General features: G+C 49.2%; 1 protein-coding gene across 2 annotated transcripts in view; it reads right to left on the bottom strand.

The window, feature by feature from the left end:
* The window catches only part of dock11 (dedicator of cytokinesis 11), a 66,788-nt gene that overhangs the window by 40,157 nt on the left and 11,046 nt on the right, over positions 1-15,585 (bottom strand). For both annotated transcript variants that reach the window (XM_029257390.1, XM_029257391.1), the window contains exons 8-20: positions 15,230-15,413; positions 12,036-12,115; positions 11,089-11,172; positions 10,633-10,773; positions 8,381-8,599; positions 7,925-8,047; positions 6,390-6,472; positions 5,742-5,864; positions 5,495-5,571; positions 4,138-4,322; positions 2,900-2,965; positions 1,112-1,204; positions 4-115 (exon numbers count right to left, since the gene is read on the bottom strand). In XM_029257390.1, the coding sequence (XP_029113223.1) occupies positions 4-115; positions 1,112-1,204; positions 2,900-2,965; positions 4,138-4,322; positions 5,495-5,571; positions 5,742-5,864; positions 6,390-6,472; positions 7,925-8,047; positions 8,381-8,599; positions 10,633-10,773; positions 11,089-11,172; positions 12,036-12,115; positions 15,230-15,413 (1,570 nt within the window). The remainder of the gene's footprint in view (positions 1-3; positions 116-1,111; positions 1,205-2,899; positions 2,966-4,137; positions 4,323-5,494; positions 5,572-5,741; positions 5,865-6,389; positions 6,473-7,924; positions 8,048-8,380; positions 8,600-10,632; positions 10,774-11,088; positions 11,173-12,035; positions 12,116-15,229; positions 15,414-15,585) is intronic.

The raw sequence follows: 15,585 nt of genomic DNA, 5'->3' as shown, positions 1-15,585 counted from the left end.
TACCCAGAGACTCAACCCCATCCTTCTTCTTAGTGCTGAAGTCACAGCTGATGTGGTAGAAAGTAAAAAGGATGTGGTGCTTGTTGTGGACATGGACAGGAAGCTCAATTTTAACCTGCAAACACACACATGCAATGCCCGTTAAAGCAGTTACAGCAGACATGTGAGCAAAAGAACATGGAATATTACAGCTATGTTATATTTTTAAATATTACAGCTATTACAGTTGGCTCGCGTGACGCCGAATCGGCAAAAATACTCAGACAGGCAACAAATGCCTTTTTAAAGGTCTTCTAAGGTCACGAGAGGTTAAAATTGATCTTGCAGGCTGGGAAAACAATTTTCGAAACGTGTGTCCACAAGGGGGCGTGCTGGACAGGAAGTGATGGAGGAGAACATGTGGCGAGTCAGGAGCTATGACTCATCTCCAAGTAACATCATGGCCCGTGAGACACAACACTTTGTCCTCGTGATTTTCTCACAGCTGCCGAGAGTAAATGAGCATCTACGGTCCAGTCTCCCCGGAAATGCTTTCCTTTCTATTGCACAGGATGCCGTATTGGCCTAAAATGCAACAATTACATTAAAAAAATTATACATTTTGAGCTGTAAATACATTTGAGTCCAGGGACTGGCTTAAATGTCCCTGAAAAGGAGCGAAGAGACGTGGCTAAAAAATCAAGTGCCGGTGCAGTGTTCAGCGAGAGCCGTCACTGTTATTTCTGGTGTCCAGGTATCCGAAAGGATCAGTTCGCCGAGGCGGATGGAAAATAATTGCATTAGTCCACATCTGGCTACAAAACCGACACGGGGCACCTATGGTTAGGTGGGAGGGGGCGGTTAAGGAAAATAAAGGAGAGGACCCCTCCTCCGCGTGAGACCATCTCTGCTGCGGGCACCTCGCTTCACCCTCAAAATCACGTTCTCAAGAACAACATGAGGCTCCGTGGTCCTCAAACAATCACGATCAACGTAATCTCGCAGAGAGATTTGGCCGAAAGGACTTAAAGGATTAAGAAATGATTAACTCGCAAGGAGCGGGTCCGGGTGACGTCCGAGGGAAACCGAGCGGGAGGAAGGACGCGAGGGACGGTACGGAGACGCCACGCACCTCGTCGTAAAACTCGGGGCTCTGGTTGTGATGGAGCACAGCTACGTAGGCGCCGCCCGCGAAGAGCGTCTCCCCCGGCTTGCCGTAGATACACTGCGAGAGAAACGGACCGCGTGGTTTGTGGAGATCACGTCAACAGGGGACCAGCGTTCCTCAGCAGTCGCGACCCGCACAATCTCCTGGCAGGGGACACGACTCCAGGAGGTGTCACCGCCAGCCTAGTTACCCCACGTCACACAACACGCTCTTGACAAGGAAGCTTTTGCTGGAGATGTAAACAGAAAACATGGTCATCGCTGAACTCAAAGACACACCGTACCAGTAAGACACCAAGCAAACATACACATGCATGCAGCATGGAATACATCTCTCCATCTCATAGAAAGTGCAACACACACACACACACACACACACACACACACATATATATACCTGGCACCAGCACACTTGGGCAATGCAGCAGGGCAGCAGGAGATGTAGTGCATATTGGTTTGGGCTGAAGGACAGACGGTGGAACTTCTGTTCCCCGGAGTGAGCCAGCTACACCCGACCCGCCTCGCCTCAGTAAATTACCCTGCTTTTGACAGGTACAAGTGGTAAAAGCGGAAAACCGCACACGTCACAAGCGGCTTTGAACACGAGCGTCTGCAAACACAGCAGAAACGTAAAGGGGGCAGCAGGTAGCGTAGTCGTTAGAGATCGCCGGAGACGCCATGTCGCTATCGGAAGGACCTAGGTTCGAATCCCCCGCTCCTACTCTAGTACCTACTCACCGTGATTTGAGTGTAAAACCCTAACGCTGTGAGTCACCTTGGAGAAGGATCAGCTGAAAGAAGGAATGGATGAAGTGCCAAGGCTTCTGTTCTGGTAAACGGTACGCGGCGGAGGCAGCGGCGCGAGCCGGGAGATCAGCTGACTTCCCCGAGGCCGTGCATGTGATGTGGATTTGCGAGCTGCAGCCCGGGAAGCGGCGACCCGGGCCAAAACACAGGCAGCGCTGGGCAGCGCGGGATGGGGCAGAGCGGTCGGAAGAGGAAGAACCAGCGGTGAGGGCACTTGGCTCGGTGGAATGTGGCGGGGGGGGAAAAAAAAAAAAAAAAAACAGCAGCTCACCCCCCATTAGGTCATTTGTTTTGATGCATTTATACGGACCTCATCTGCGGCTCAAACGTGAGCTGAAGATTCTACGGGAGCGCGGCACCCGGTGGAGAAAAGCGTGCAAGTTCGGGCCGGGGGACGACGCGTAGGGCTCGGGTTCGGGTCCTTTGCTAAAGAGAGACTCGGGACACGCTACGCAAGCCCTGGAATTGCGGGCGTCCCGTGCCATGTGGCGACGGGCTCCTCTGGGTACTGCCCTCGGCATCCCGCCTTGCCCTGCTTCTTCTCGGACGTCTGCGTTACGTAAAGGCGGGAGGCTCTCCCAGGCCACAGAGACACGCTGCGTTCTTCTTGCTCTCGCAGCAGAAGCTGCCTCATTCACCCCGAAAACTGCTGCCGGCCGCTTTTGTCCATTTTTGTTCCGTCTGATGGAAAAAATAACTCGCGAGTAGTTTCCCCCCCCCCCTCTAGTTTTCCGCCCACAGGTATTTGGATCTGTTTTTACGATACGCAAGCTGTCTGAAGACACGGGGAGGCGTTCATTACCTCCTGCTGCCAAATGTAATGACCACCTTTTATAGCATTTTCCCTCCTCCCCCCCCGCCCTTTTTTTAAATGGGTGAGCTGTGCCACAGCGGCCGAATGGAGAGCAGAGCTTTGCGATCCTGCCACGAAACTCGCAGGGCTCACCTTCAGCGGGGCGGCGCCCTCGTCGTCCGAATCGCGGAACTGCATGCACACGGCGATGTTCCGTGCCTGTGAAGACATGACGAGCAAACGTGAGGAGCGTGACCTCACGCCATACCAGCAGTTGAGTCACCCAATGGGAATAATCAATAAAATGCTTAAAATCCCAGAAAACCTAATATGAAAACAAACTTTCAGTACGAAACATTAATATTAATGTTCCCAGATGCTCCATTTGAATTAAAACCCTCCTTCGGACAATGACTGGATAATGTTGTGATCTTATGCATTACTAATGCAATCCAGATATGACACACACACACACACACACACACACACACACACACACACACACACACACACACGCTTTCTGAACCGCTTGTCCCATACGGGGTTGCAGGGGGCCGGAGCCTAACCCAGCAACACAGGGCGTAAGGCCGGAGGGGGAGGGGACACACCCAGGATGGGATGCCAGTCCGCCGCAAGGCACCCCAAGTGGGACTCGAACCCCAAACCCACTGGAGAGCAGGACCACGGTCCAACCCACCGCGCCCCCCCAGATATGACACATAAATTCCTTATTCATTCATCCATTATAGGCTACACTGTATGCAGGGTCACCGTGTTTTGGAGCCTATCCTGGAAACAGAGTGTGAGATAGAGTATACCGAGAACACGGTTCGAGTCTATTGCAGAGCAACCACACACAGAGAGTCTCACATGGGAGAAAACCAGAGCACCCAGAGGATACCCATGCAAACTCCACACAGACTGAGTGAGAATCGAACCCTCGCACGAATGCACAACCCGAAGTACTGGGAGGCACCAGTGCTACCCGCTGTTCTGCCATGCCATTCGTCATTCAGGATATATGAGAATAACGGTTCATTTCACGTGGATATAATGCATAATTTAGCAGTAAAGGCCAACCATGTAGAAAAAGATGAGTAAGGCCCCAGCTGAAAACACAGCGCTCTAACATTAAGTTGCTAGGGCCACGTACTCCGCAGTAACAAAACAATTTTACTCCTTTTGCCTCTTGACGGCCAAGCCGACAGCACCCCGCACCGCACCAGATAAAACCGAACCCAAAATCTGAGGTATTTCCCGCTGGGCAAAGTACAGCCGAGCGAATTGAATTATTCTCATATATCCTTGTTAATTCTATTAATGGCCTGCAGGCAACAGTGTGGGAAGGGGGATAAACCGAAATGCGTTTCGAGAGGTTTACGCGGCTCTACCTTGGCAAAGGTCTTCTGGTTGTCGTACTTGAGCTGCAGCGGATAGACATACAGGTGGTGCTTGTAGACGGTGAAGGGGGAGTGGAACCGGGCTTCATCAGGGACAAACTCCTCCGTTTCCGCAGAGACCCTCTCGCAAGGCTCCTCGAAGGGTCTCACGGGTACGTAAGAGGAGGTGACCGAATCTGGGTCCCGACAGGAGCGAACCGAGAAACGGTAAGTTCGCTATTGGAGATCATTCCATATACAGGAGCACAGAGGAGTGAGAAATACAGGCTTCCCTTGCCTTATGTTTTCTTTTTATTACGCCTGGTGGTTTTACCATTTGTTTTCCCATGCAACAACATTTTTTTTCCATTCTAATGCCCTCCAGCCAACTGCTTTGCGAACATTTCCGAGGGAGAAACCGAGACATGGAAACCACAGCCAGAGTGACACAATCTTCTCGTTTCATCTTTAATAAGAATTAAAGGTCAGCATATTGTTATCTGTGACTGTTACCATGATTTCCACAGTTTGAAATAGTAGTGTACCAGTACGGAATGTGAAATCTTAATTATACATAATTAAGATTTCATTAGAATTAAGCAATGACAAATGCTTGAAAAGTATCTTTTAGGGCCTTCGTGGTGTTTTTGGGTGTGTAAATGGGTATAATAGGTGGAGGGGCTGGGAACACATTGTCATTTTCTCCATAGGTTATAATGCCAAATGCTTTTTGTTTAGCCATTTTTTGCCCAATGCCACATTTTCAGGGAAGCGAATAAAAGGTGTTAAGCGAGGAAAGCCTGTACATGGAAAAAAAAAAAAAAAAATGCAAAAATACAGCCAAACGTATGCAGCATTTCACGAAACATCACAACCATACCCATCAACAAGGAAAATAAAAGACGTGGTTGATAAAAATCACTGGAACCTTATTCTTATTTATAGCTAACAAAGTCCTCCCAGGTAATTTAAGATTTACTGTGACAGATATTTAGCCTGATATTGTGGGGCTCAGCTGTGGTCCTCAGCATGGAGAGGGCTAGGAGGTGCAGGGTTTCTGCTTCCTAGCGTGCCTATAGTCAGACAGTACCAACACAAAGTCCGCCGCTCGCTGGAAACGGCAAGTCGTCTTGCATCAATATATGAAACTAATGATGTTCACAAATAAATGCTTTTGTTGCACTCCTCTACATCATTATAATTTATATATATATACATATTAACGTGATAAAAGAAAAAAAGGGGTGCTATAGAACACTTAAAAAAAAAAAAAAAAAGGTAAAAAACACCAGTTTTTGAAAGCTGAAAGATCCTGCTTATGAACCTAAATAAATAGCGGACAATTTCTTTCCCCTCAGCCAGTACGTACTTGATAAGTCGGGGGGAACACACTCGATGGTGACATTCAGCTGCCCAGGGATGGTCTGCAATCTGCTTTTCTCAGGCCTGAGGATCGGAGGGCAGGAAACAGACACAGAGTCTCAGCATCAGCAGCGTGCCTCCCACACACACACACACACACACACACACACACACACACACACACACACACACACACACACACACACCTTCTGCACTGAAAAAAAAAAAAAAAAAAAAAACTGAACCACACCCACTTTTTGCTCTCTGCCAGCAGTTTGATGAGGTCTTCGGTGGAGATCTTGCTGCTGTCCTGACGATAAAGCGGCGAGAACTTCCCATCCATATCCAAGCTGCCCTGGGCGTCTTTGAACACCTGTCTGAATTACAGGTGTACTGTTACACACCTAAAGGTACAGATTACAGGTTGACTGCTATGTATCACTCTGAACGAAAGGGAACAAAAATCACTTGTTATAAATATAAATTTATGGCAGGAATATACTATAAAAACAGATGTACAAACACAAATGCAGTGATGGAGTGGACTATGTACTCACCCTAACCCTAATCCTGACCCCAACCAAAGACAAATGTTATTGACACCTCCAAAGCACAGATTCATCAAGCCCAGATATATAGTTTTTTATATTACCAGCTTAGGCGTGTTCAAAATACTCATTTAGAAGATTAATCTATCCATTATCAAGCACAATTTGTCCAGTGCAGGGTCATAGTGGTACGGACCCTATCCTGGAAGCACAGAATGCGAGGCAACATATACCCTTTGTCAAAAACCTTGTGGAAGCACGGGTGGGGTTAAGCCCGGTTTTTCGGTGAGATGTGAGCGAATCCCATGGAAACGTCGACCCTCTCGGGCCAAGGGTACGGCGGAGCACACTCACTTGGCCGCCCAGGCAAACGGCATCCTGTACTTGCCGAGACGCTGGCAGGTGAGCCTGGCCGCCTTGAGCACCTTCTGGGAATTCTGCGGGAAAGACGTGAACGCACGGAGCGCTGAACGGCGCAGGATACACACTCCGCGACACCGGGTGCTGGATGCAGCTCTCAGCTGCTCCCCCAAAAAAGAGCGAAGAGAGCTGGCGCTTGTGAGCAAGGAGGACCTTCTCTTGCAAGAAACACTGTGGGGTGACTACAGCCGGCATTTATTAAGTGGCCTTTGAAAGGTCATCAGTCTGAGGACAAGATTATCCAGCAAAACTGGCTCCGTCTTTTTACACATAACACAGAACGATGCTTTAGAAGCGCAGTGAATTGCAAGAGAAGCTTTAAGATGTTCAGTTCATAAACAACTTTAGCAAATACAACAATCTATCACAGGTGGTCATCGAGTTCTAACACTGTCGATTTACGATGGACGTCCTGCCAACCTTAGGACTACAAATAATATAATTTGTCGTATGATAATATTAGCCAGGGGTGCGGTGATGCAGCGGATTTGGCCTGTGCCCGCTCTCTGGCGGGTCTGGGGTTCGAGTCCCGCTTGGGGTGCCTTGTGACGGACTGGCGTCCCGTCCTCGGTGTGTCCCCTCCCCCTCCGGCCTTACGCCCTGTGTTGCCGGGTTAGGCTCTGGCTCACTGCGACGCCGTATGGGACAAAGGGTCTGAAAGTGTGTGTGTGTGTGTGTGTGTGTTTGTAATGTGCTCAGTCAGTCTTCGGGTGACTAGCTGCGACTGCTTTTGGTTTAAAAAGAGTTTTTCTTTGCGATTTCCTGCACGTTACTTTTTCATTAAAATAGCCAGCAAATGAAAAAAAAACTTCAGTGTTGTGGTGGTGCTGGGGGAAAAAAAAAAAAAAACGGGAAACAGATTTTGAAACGAAAGTGAAAATAACAGTGTAGCGCAAAAGTTATCTGAACTGCTTGTCCCATATAGGGTCGCGGGGAGCCGGAGCCTATCCTGGCAACTCAGGGCACAAGGCTGGAGGGGGAGGGGACACACCCAGGACGGGACGCCAGTCCATCGCAAGACACCCCAAGCGGGACTCGAACCCTAGACCCACTGGAGAGCAGGACCCGGTCCAACCCACCGTAGCACGAAAGTATTACAAATAATACTTTGTTGTATGTACATTTTTTTTTTTTAAATATTAGTATTAAAAGGAATTAGTGAAATTAGTGAAAAGTGTAGTGAAAAGTCCTGTTATACAACATAGTATTCATGCATATTGATTGTTTATACTGACTCGCATTACGTGAATATTATATGAACTGTAAGCGGATTTTCAGGTTTGGTCACCAGAACAGAACACCGTTACAAATCGTGGACGACCTGCATTATCATCGTCGTTTTTGTTGATGACGTTGGTCATTGTTGCGTTCCGTTAAATCATCATCATTTGCTCTTCATCATTATTTTGCTAAGCGAAAGTGCGAATGTGTCTATTAAAGCCTTTTAATGCGCGTGCGGGGCTGCAGACCTTGCTGATGTCGGAGGTCTTCATGTAGGGCTCGGCGCAGTGAGTGATGCCGTTCTGCAGCACTTTCTCAACTCGGGCCACCAGGAAGATATCTGCATGGGGGTCGGTCACCGAAAAGATCCCCTGGGGGCAGGGAGAGAAAGGTATGCATAAAGCCTCTATAAGGCACTTCAATGCACATTCCAGTACGCCGGCGATTTGCTTCGTACCGCTTTCCTGCCATGTATTTCCCGCAGGTGCGAGCTACAGTGTCACCGGCACAGGAAATGGGAGCAGGGAGACGCTACCCGCGGGCTCACCTCTGCACACACTCCACCTCCTGCACCCGGTGGGGGTCATTCAGCCATGCGAGGCAGCACAGGTGACACAGCCAGTGGTGCTTATACGAGCGCGAGGAAGTTCACACGGGTTCATGGGGACGCGTGTCGCACGCAGCGCGGGCGGAGGTACACCTACCTGCGTGGGGAAGCGCAGCAGGGACGGCGTGGCCCTCTGCAGGACGGGAAGGCCGTTGCAGGATCCCCCGGCGGCGCCGGGCTCCGCCGTAGCCTGGGCCGAGCTCTCGGCCAGCATCTCGCGCACGCAAGGGGGGTTCAGGTCCACGTGGAAGTCGGCCGAGATCTTGCAACTCTTGGACAGGTCGAACAGCGCGAGGCTGATGAAAAACGGTTCCACCTGGACGTGTGCGAGCCAGAGCACCGGTCAAGCACTCACACTTTCCTGTACACCGCTGAACTGTGGCACAGGGGTCCTCTGCAGAAAGTTCCAGCGAGCATGAAGACAGTCGTCGCCGGCTTCACGTCCAGACTAGGCGATCCTGACCGAAAAAGCACCTAAAGCTTCGGCAGCCCTGGTGCTGCCAGGAAGGCTTTCTTCATCAGAGGAAAGCAACCTCCTGGCATCAAGGATTCATTAACTTAACTCGATGCTTAAAAAGCAATGCTTCTATTCCAAGCAATGTATGGTAGCAGCACTTTGTGAAACACCACTGAAGTACTACACAACTCAGCGATATACTGGAAGTTCTGATCAGCCGTCTATACTCATTTATTTGGTTCGGGAGCCCGATGGATCTCGGTAAACATAATTCAACTGCCGTTCTAATTCTTCATATCCATTAAGAGCTGATTCTGCTGCACTAGTGCAGACTCCCGTTACGTCAACTGGGCTTACACACACACACACACACACACACACACACACATTTTCAGAACCGCTTGTCCCTTACGGGGTCACGGGGAACCGGAGCCTACCCGGTAACACAGGGCATAAGGCCGGAGGGGGAGGGGACACACCCAGGACGGGACGCCAGTCCGCCGCAAGGCACCCCAAGCGGGACTCGAACCCCAGACCCACTGGAGAGCAGGACTGCGGTCCAACCCACTGCGCCACCGCACCCCCACTGGGCTTACATTGAGTACTTAATCGTTATTTTCCTAAAATTTAACTCATTATTTTAACACTGCCGTCCCCAGAGATCTCAGCATTTTGTTTACAAGAGCTCAAGGTTACACATTTTATTTAAAACCCCTACTTCAATCTATAAAGCTTTTTTTTTTGCATTTTCAACCCCAATTCCAAACTTAACCAACGGGTGTCTTCTGTGCCCAAACACCTAAAAAGAGATGGTGATATTACACACGGGTAAACGCTCGACCGTCCCGACTTCTTCGGAACGTGTTGCGGGCATCAATTTTAGAATAAATGTGCATCTCCAAAAACAATGCAATCGATAAGGTAAAACATGAAATACCTCATCTTTATACTGTTTTTGTTTGAATACAAGTCAAAATAAATGTACAAATCACCCCTTACTGTTTTATTAGCATTTTCCATACTGTCCCAACGTTTTCGGAATCGGGGTTGTATGAGACCGAACCCGGACGTCGCACACCTCCTAACAGCCTGGGGGCACAAGACTAGAGACACCGTGAAGTGCATTAAGTTCTCAAGCAGCTCGTTTGCTAGTTGAACCGCTTATAACCTCAGCAATCGTGCCCTCCGTGTGGCCTCTCCAAACCATATCAGCGTGTTTGGTGAAAAGGGAATTCATTGCCACTGCCGTCATTGATTTCTTTTGTCTTTACTGTTGCTCTTTGTTGCATTAATATATAAACCCTGAGCATCATATATACATGTGTGTGTTTTGTTTGTGGGCTTTTGTTAAGCATACGGTGCATAAAGGCTACAAAAGAGCTGAATGAGTGCAAGCAGACAGTCATATAGTGTTACAGAGACATTAAGGAAGGGGAACTGCCTTGTAATGCTGTATCATGATAATTAATGTTCGCTGTTGACCTCATCGTGTTCATTTTAATGAGATTCGGTGATATTTTTGCATAAACTGTGTCCCTTTCGGGGCTCAGGAACACGTAAAAAATGTTTTACCTCTGAAACTAATGGTGATTTCATGTTTGATGTATACAGATTTGGCGTACAAAGGGGTTTTCAGGAGCCAATTACCTCCATAAGGAGGGGGAAGACTCTACTTTTATGTTACACTGTTATATACCGTATTTCGCATACGGGATACTGTACAAAGCTCTTACTGAGCACGTCAGTGGAATCGTCACTTGTCACCTCACTCAATACCAAGTTAACCTTTGTGCCACAGTAAATAACACCGTATCACTTCTCCGTGCTACACCTCGGCAATCGGTTGACGCTAGGAAATAGCAGCATCTATGCCGAGAGGCACGCCGACGTACGTTGGTGGGCACCCCGTCGTCGCTCTCGCTGACGCAGCCTTGCAGCGCGAACGTCAGGTCGTGGCAGCTGACCAGGACGCGGCGGCCGAAGCGCTCTTCGAAGGGCTTCACGTCCGGCTCGATGCCCGAGAAGTCCAGCCTCTGGGTGGGGAGGAGGGGGAGCGGCTGTTATTACCCATCAGCCACTTCGGAAACTCATTTTCACAACTGCTCATCCATCTCCCTGCATCAGTTCTTATACATATGTGACTATCACCTTAAGTCCAAATGCTGCCTTACAACCGCCTCTACAGCACATGCAACCCACCTCCCACCGTATACTCCACACAGAAAGGTAAAAGTGTATATAAGCACTGGTTGAAACGCAACACAAAAAAAAAAAACACAACACAGAACAATAAATTATGAGACATTAAAAAAGCAGGTTTCAAGATAAATACCGAAAAGAACTTTCACCTGAGTTTCGGGGTCCAGCGTGAAGAGCTTGTGTCGCCCTTCGTTCCTGTTCATTTTATTGAGCTGGTCTGTTTCTCTCGCATACTGTACATTGGCAGATAGAAGAAATAAACCTTCACGTAATGCATTATTCTTGGCCATTTTCTTAGGATCACTTTGTTCCAGAGTGACTGACATCCATCTGGATCGCTGGGGATTTTATGAAGAAACGCAGGGCATGTACTTTGGCTAAAAGGCAAAGTCCAGGGCTTTGACATGCAGTTTCTTAACCATTTAAGGCTTCATTGCATCAGTCTTGGATGGAAAGCGGCGGTAAAGACGAGGAAAGGAGCAAAGAGGCTCAGCCGAGCTCTACCACCGCACCGGGTAGAGGTATCTGCAAAAGGCATGACTCATGTTCGAAGAAAAACACCCCCCCGTCCTTATTCCACAAGAGGCAATCAACGTTATCAGCCTAGACGAAAAACGGAGGTGAAAATGTTACCCGTTTTGGCTTTGATTGTTTTCGTTCTGTATGTATCACCGCTTCCCGAACCCTCCTGACCGAAACTTCTCTAACTCAAAAGAAGGGATTATTTCCGAGAAAATTCAAAAGTATCAATAGGATTCACCAAGGGGCCTCGTTTGGAGAACCTGCTGAGCTGGATGACTCCTCCTTCCACTGTTAGGTCTCTATATTAATCTACTTACAGTTCTACACAGCTGGGTCATTTTTACTGGAGCGATTCAGGTTAAGTACCTTGCTCAAGGGTGCATCAGTGGGATTCGAACCTGAATCCTCTTACAAAGAGGGAACTCTGAGCACTATGCGCTAATTTACATTTAATGGTCTATCTGTAAAGGTCTTAAACTCAGTGAAATATCTTCCGTTAGCCTTCTGTGGATGCAAATTATGATTATCTATCTAAAAAAATAAAACCGCACTAAGACGACCTGGCATGTGTTACCTTCATGAGCTCAGGGTGTAGGCTCCGTCCCAGGCTCTCCAGCATGTTCTCCGCCTTCCCCTGGCTGCTGCTGTCATCATCTGTACGGGAGATACGCATAGGGATGGAGAGGATGAAGCGAGTGCCAGAATGACACAAAAACGACACAGATCACAACAGGCGGAGGCCAAACTCGCACTCCCAGTGCCGCTCTCAGCCCCGGTGCGCGCAGCCCTGCCGCCATGGACAGCGGCCTTTTAAACATCCGTCCTGGAGGCCTGCGCTACCTTCCAGGGTCCTGCTGCGCTTACATTTATCCATTTAGCTGACATCTTTGTTCAAGAATACTTTAATGTCAGGCTTCTACGCCAAGCTACTTACATCGATTTACCCAATTATACCGCTTGTAATTTTTCTTACCGGACACGGAACCAGCACAATGAGACCATATATACCGTACTTATACCTACTCATCTTGTGGAGCTGGAGGGAACAGCCCCGCCACGGATCCTCGAGGGCAAAGACGGACATGTTCATCAATTTCTAGAAGGAGCTAAATGATCCACCAACTCAACCATATTCGAACCGATGATCTTCTGAAATCCATAACCTCCGCAATAACGCTGTTCACACTAGTAGTTTACATTCCCATTACATTTGTTCATTTAGCTGACGTTTTTATCCAAAGCGACTTACAGCGTTAAGGTTCCCGATCATTACAGTTACAAGCTTACAACTATTTACCCATTTATACAGGCTAGGTAATTCTACGGTAAGTATCTTGCTCGCAGGCACTACAACCGGAGGTGGGGATAGAACCTGCGCCCTTTGGATCCAAAGCAGGCTGAATCTGGGTAAAACTGACAATATATCTCTGCCTGTTACTGCAACTCCCAGTGTAAAAAAGGTGAACAGTACATGAGAATGTTAGCGGTCTGTGGGACACGCGTCTGGTCGAGCAGCGCGTCTTCAGACTTCCTGCAGAGTTGCGTTACTCATTTCTGGGCTACAGTTACATGTCTAGGCCAAGTTCTGCAGCACAAATTTTGGCGTGACGATTTATTGATCTGAGGTAAGCTTCGAGTCTGAATGAAAGAGCGCTTTCGATCTCGGGTTCAGCTTCCCCCTTTCTTTGTGTCCAGGGCGAGGTTCTCGGTCGGGCGAACTCCCAGGGGGGCTCTTCAACCCTCCAGAATTTATAGAGATCTAAAACATATGGCCAGAAATTTAATCGAATGAATGCCAGGGAGATACAATCCGCCCACTAAGACCTCTTGCTGAGAAAAACTGTACGTGGCGTACGAAAAAGACATGAGCTGCCACACGTATACTCAGAGACGGACACACACACGCACACAAACTTGTATATTAAACAACAGCGCAGGCGGGCAAACACACCCACAGCACAGCCTCTGTTTTCAAGAGCTAGGAAACGAGTTCAGAAGTTCAAAAAAAACGTCCTGCAATCGCGAACAATCAGTGCTTCGGAAGGCGGACGATACGGTCGATCGATGCAGTCGCCCGCAGTACGCAAGCTGCGCAAGGAGCCCACGCGACACGACCGCTGACCGCGAAGCTGCGGTCTCCTGGACCGAACTCGGCCACTCCGGCCGGCGCGGCTCAATGAACGAATGGGTCATCGGGCAGCAGATGCCGCCATGAGCGAAGCGAAACCGGTCACTTTCTGAAGAACGATGGGAACGGTACACGTTAATGACGAGCCTACTGACGCACGTCCCGCAGAAGGGTACCCAGCGTATTGGATTCGCATCCCAATGACGACGCGGTAGCCGGCAGGGCACGTCTTGCCCCTGCAGGTCTTAGGGGGATCGGTTTTGCGTTCATCTTTGAAGTATTTGAAGTATGTGAGCGCGCCACAAGTAAACCCACGTGACACGGTGAGCCAGAAGCTCGCAGCCTTACTGTCGGAGCCGCTTCCTGCCATCGGAGCGGAAGACGTGCCTGCGCGCAAACCTGGCGGAAGGGGCGTCTAGGTAACATCTCTCTTGTAAAGGCACGAAGTGCACCCCCCCACTTGTTTCAAAACAGAGAGGCTTTACGATACACGACTACGTCCCGCACGCGTTCCGGTTAGAGACGCGGAGCTGGGTGTATCGGAAATGAAAAGGCATGCCCACAGAAAGAGTCATCCCCAACATACACCTATTCGAGAGACGAGAGCTTGAGTTTACAAACGGTTTAATTCAATACTCCTACCGCAATGTCTAAAAAATCTGAATTTACGAAGAGCGAATTCGGTTTTAGCGTCTCGCGACAGTCGAGCGCAGCAGGCATCGTGTCACACGTTCCACTTAGTTATAGTTTGGCTCGTGCTGCATGACCCCCCGTTAGCGCTCGGGTGCTGCTTTCACCTGTCACAGTCACTGCGATCGTGGGCCCTAATTGGTAATTGCAGTTCCCTTTATATCGTATCAACTTGTTTGGTGAGCAGGAATTCATTTGCATTGGTTTTGTTGATTTCTTTGGGGAGGGGGGGGGGCGGTGGGTTTGACCGGGTCCTGCTCTCCAGCGGGTCTGGGGTTCGAGTCCCGCTTGGGGTGCCTTGCGGCGGACTGGCGTCCCATCCTGGGTGTGTCCCCTCCCCCTCCAGCCCTACGCCCTGTGTTGCCGGGTAGGCTCCGGTTCCCCGCAACCCCGTATGGGACGAGCGGTTCACAACAGTGTGTGTGTGTGTGTGTGTGTGTGTGTGTGTGTGTGTGTGTGTGAGAGAGTGATTTCTTTTGTCTTTACTGAATTAAGGTGTAAAACACTGTGCATCATATGTACGTGTGTTTTGTTTGTCAGCATTTAAGCGTACAGTTGAGAACATCTACGAAAGAGCTCAACGGGAGACAGACATAGAGTATACCAAGGAAATTAAGTAAGGGAAACTGCTTTGCTATGTTGCATTACGGTAACTAAAGTTATTGAAGTAACTGGGCCCATTTTGATAGGCTTTGATGATATTTTAGCATAAATGGGTGTCTGATTTGGGGCTCAGAAACACACAACAGGTTTCAAAAAAGCGGTAATTATGTTATGTCTCCAATTTAGGACAATTCATCTTTTGAAGGGTTTTTCCATGGTTTGTTTCAGAGAACCTTGCATGGGTGGGTGCAGGTGGGGCTATTAGTCCATATTTTTGGTGTTTTGGAGGTACATGTCCGTGACGGGTTAGAGCAGCGCTACGGAACGGGGCGATCGTGCAAGCGTACCGAGGGCCGAGTCCAGCGGTTCTCCCCCGTTTCGGCGGTCCTGGCTGCCCTCCGTGCTGCTCTGCAGGGCCTGTTTCAGCGTGCACACCCAATCCTCCATCTCCGTCTCGCCGTCCGCAGCCAGGAAGTGGCTGTAGCGGTCCTGCATCTTCAACTCGAAGCAATTCCGACGAATCTTGGGGCACTGGTGGACAAGGGCGGCCCGAACCGGGAGTCAGTCACCTCTGCGCACGCTCAACTGTCGCTTCCATTCGGAAAGGCGGTTAAACGTCTCCCGTGCTCGCGGGAGGAAGAGCTACGTTTTAGTGTGGCTTCTTAATAAGCCAGAACTGTTTTTGACTGGGAGTAAAGTTATG

Source organism: Scleropages formosus, chromosome 13 (genome assembly GCF_900964775.1).
Source record: "Scleropages formosus chromosome 13, fSclFor1.1, whole genome shotgun sequence".
Taxonomy (NCBI): domain Eukaryota; kingdom Metazoa; phylum Chordata; class Actinopteri; order Osteoglossiformes; family Osteoglossidae; genus Scleropages; species Scleropages formosus.
The sequence above is the reverse complement of the archived record's forward strand: the minus strand, read 5'-3'. Positions and strand labels throughout refer to the sequence as shown.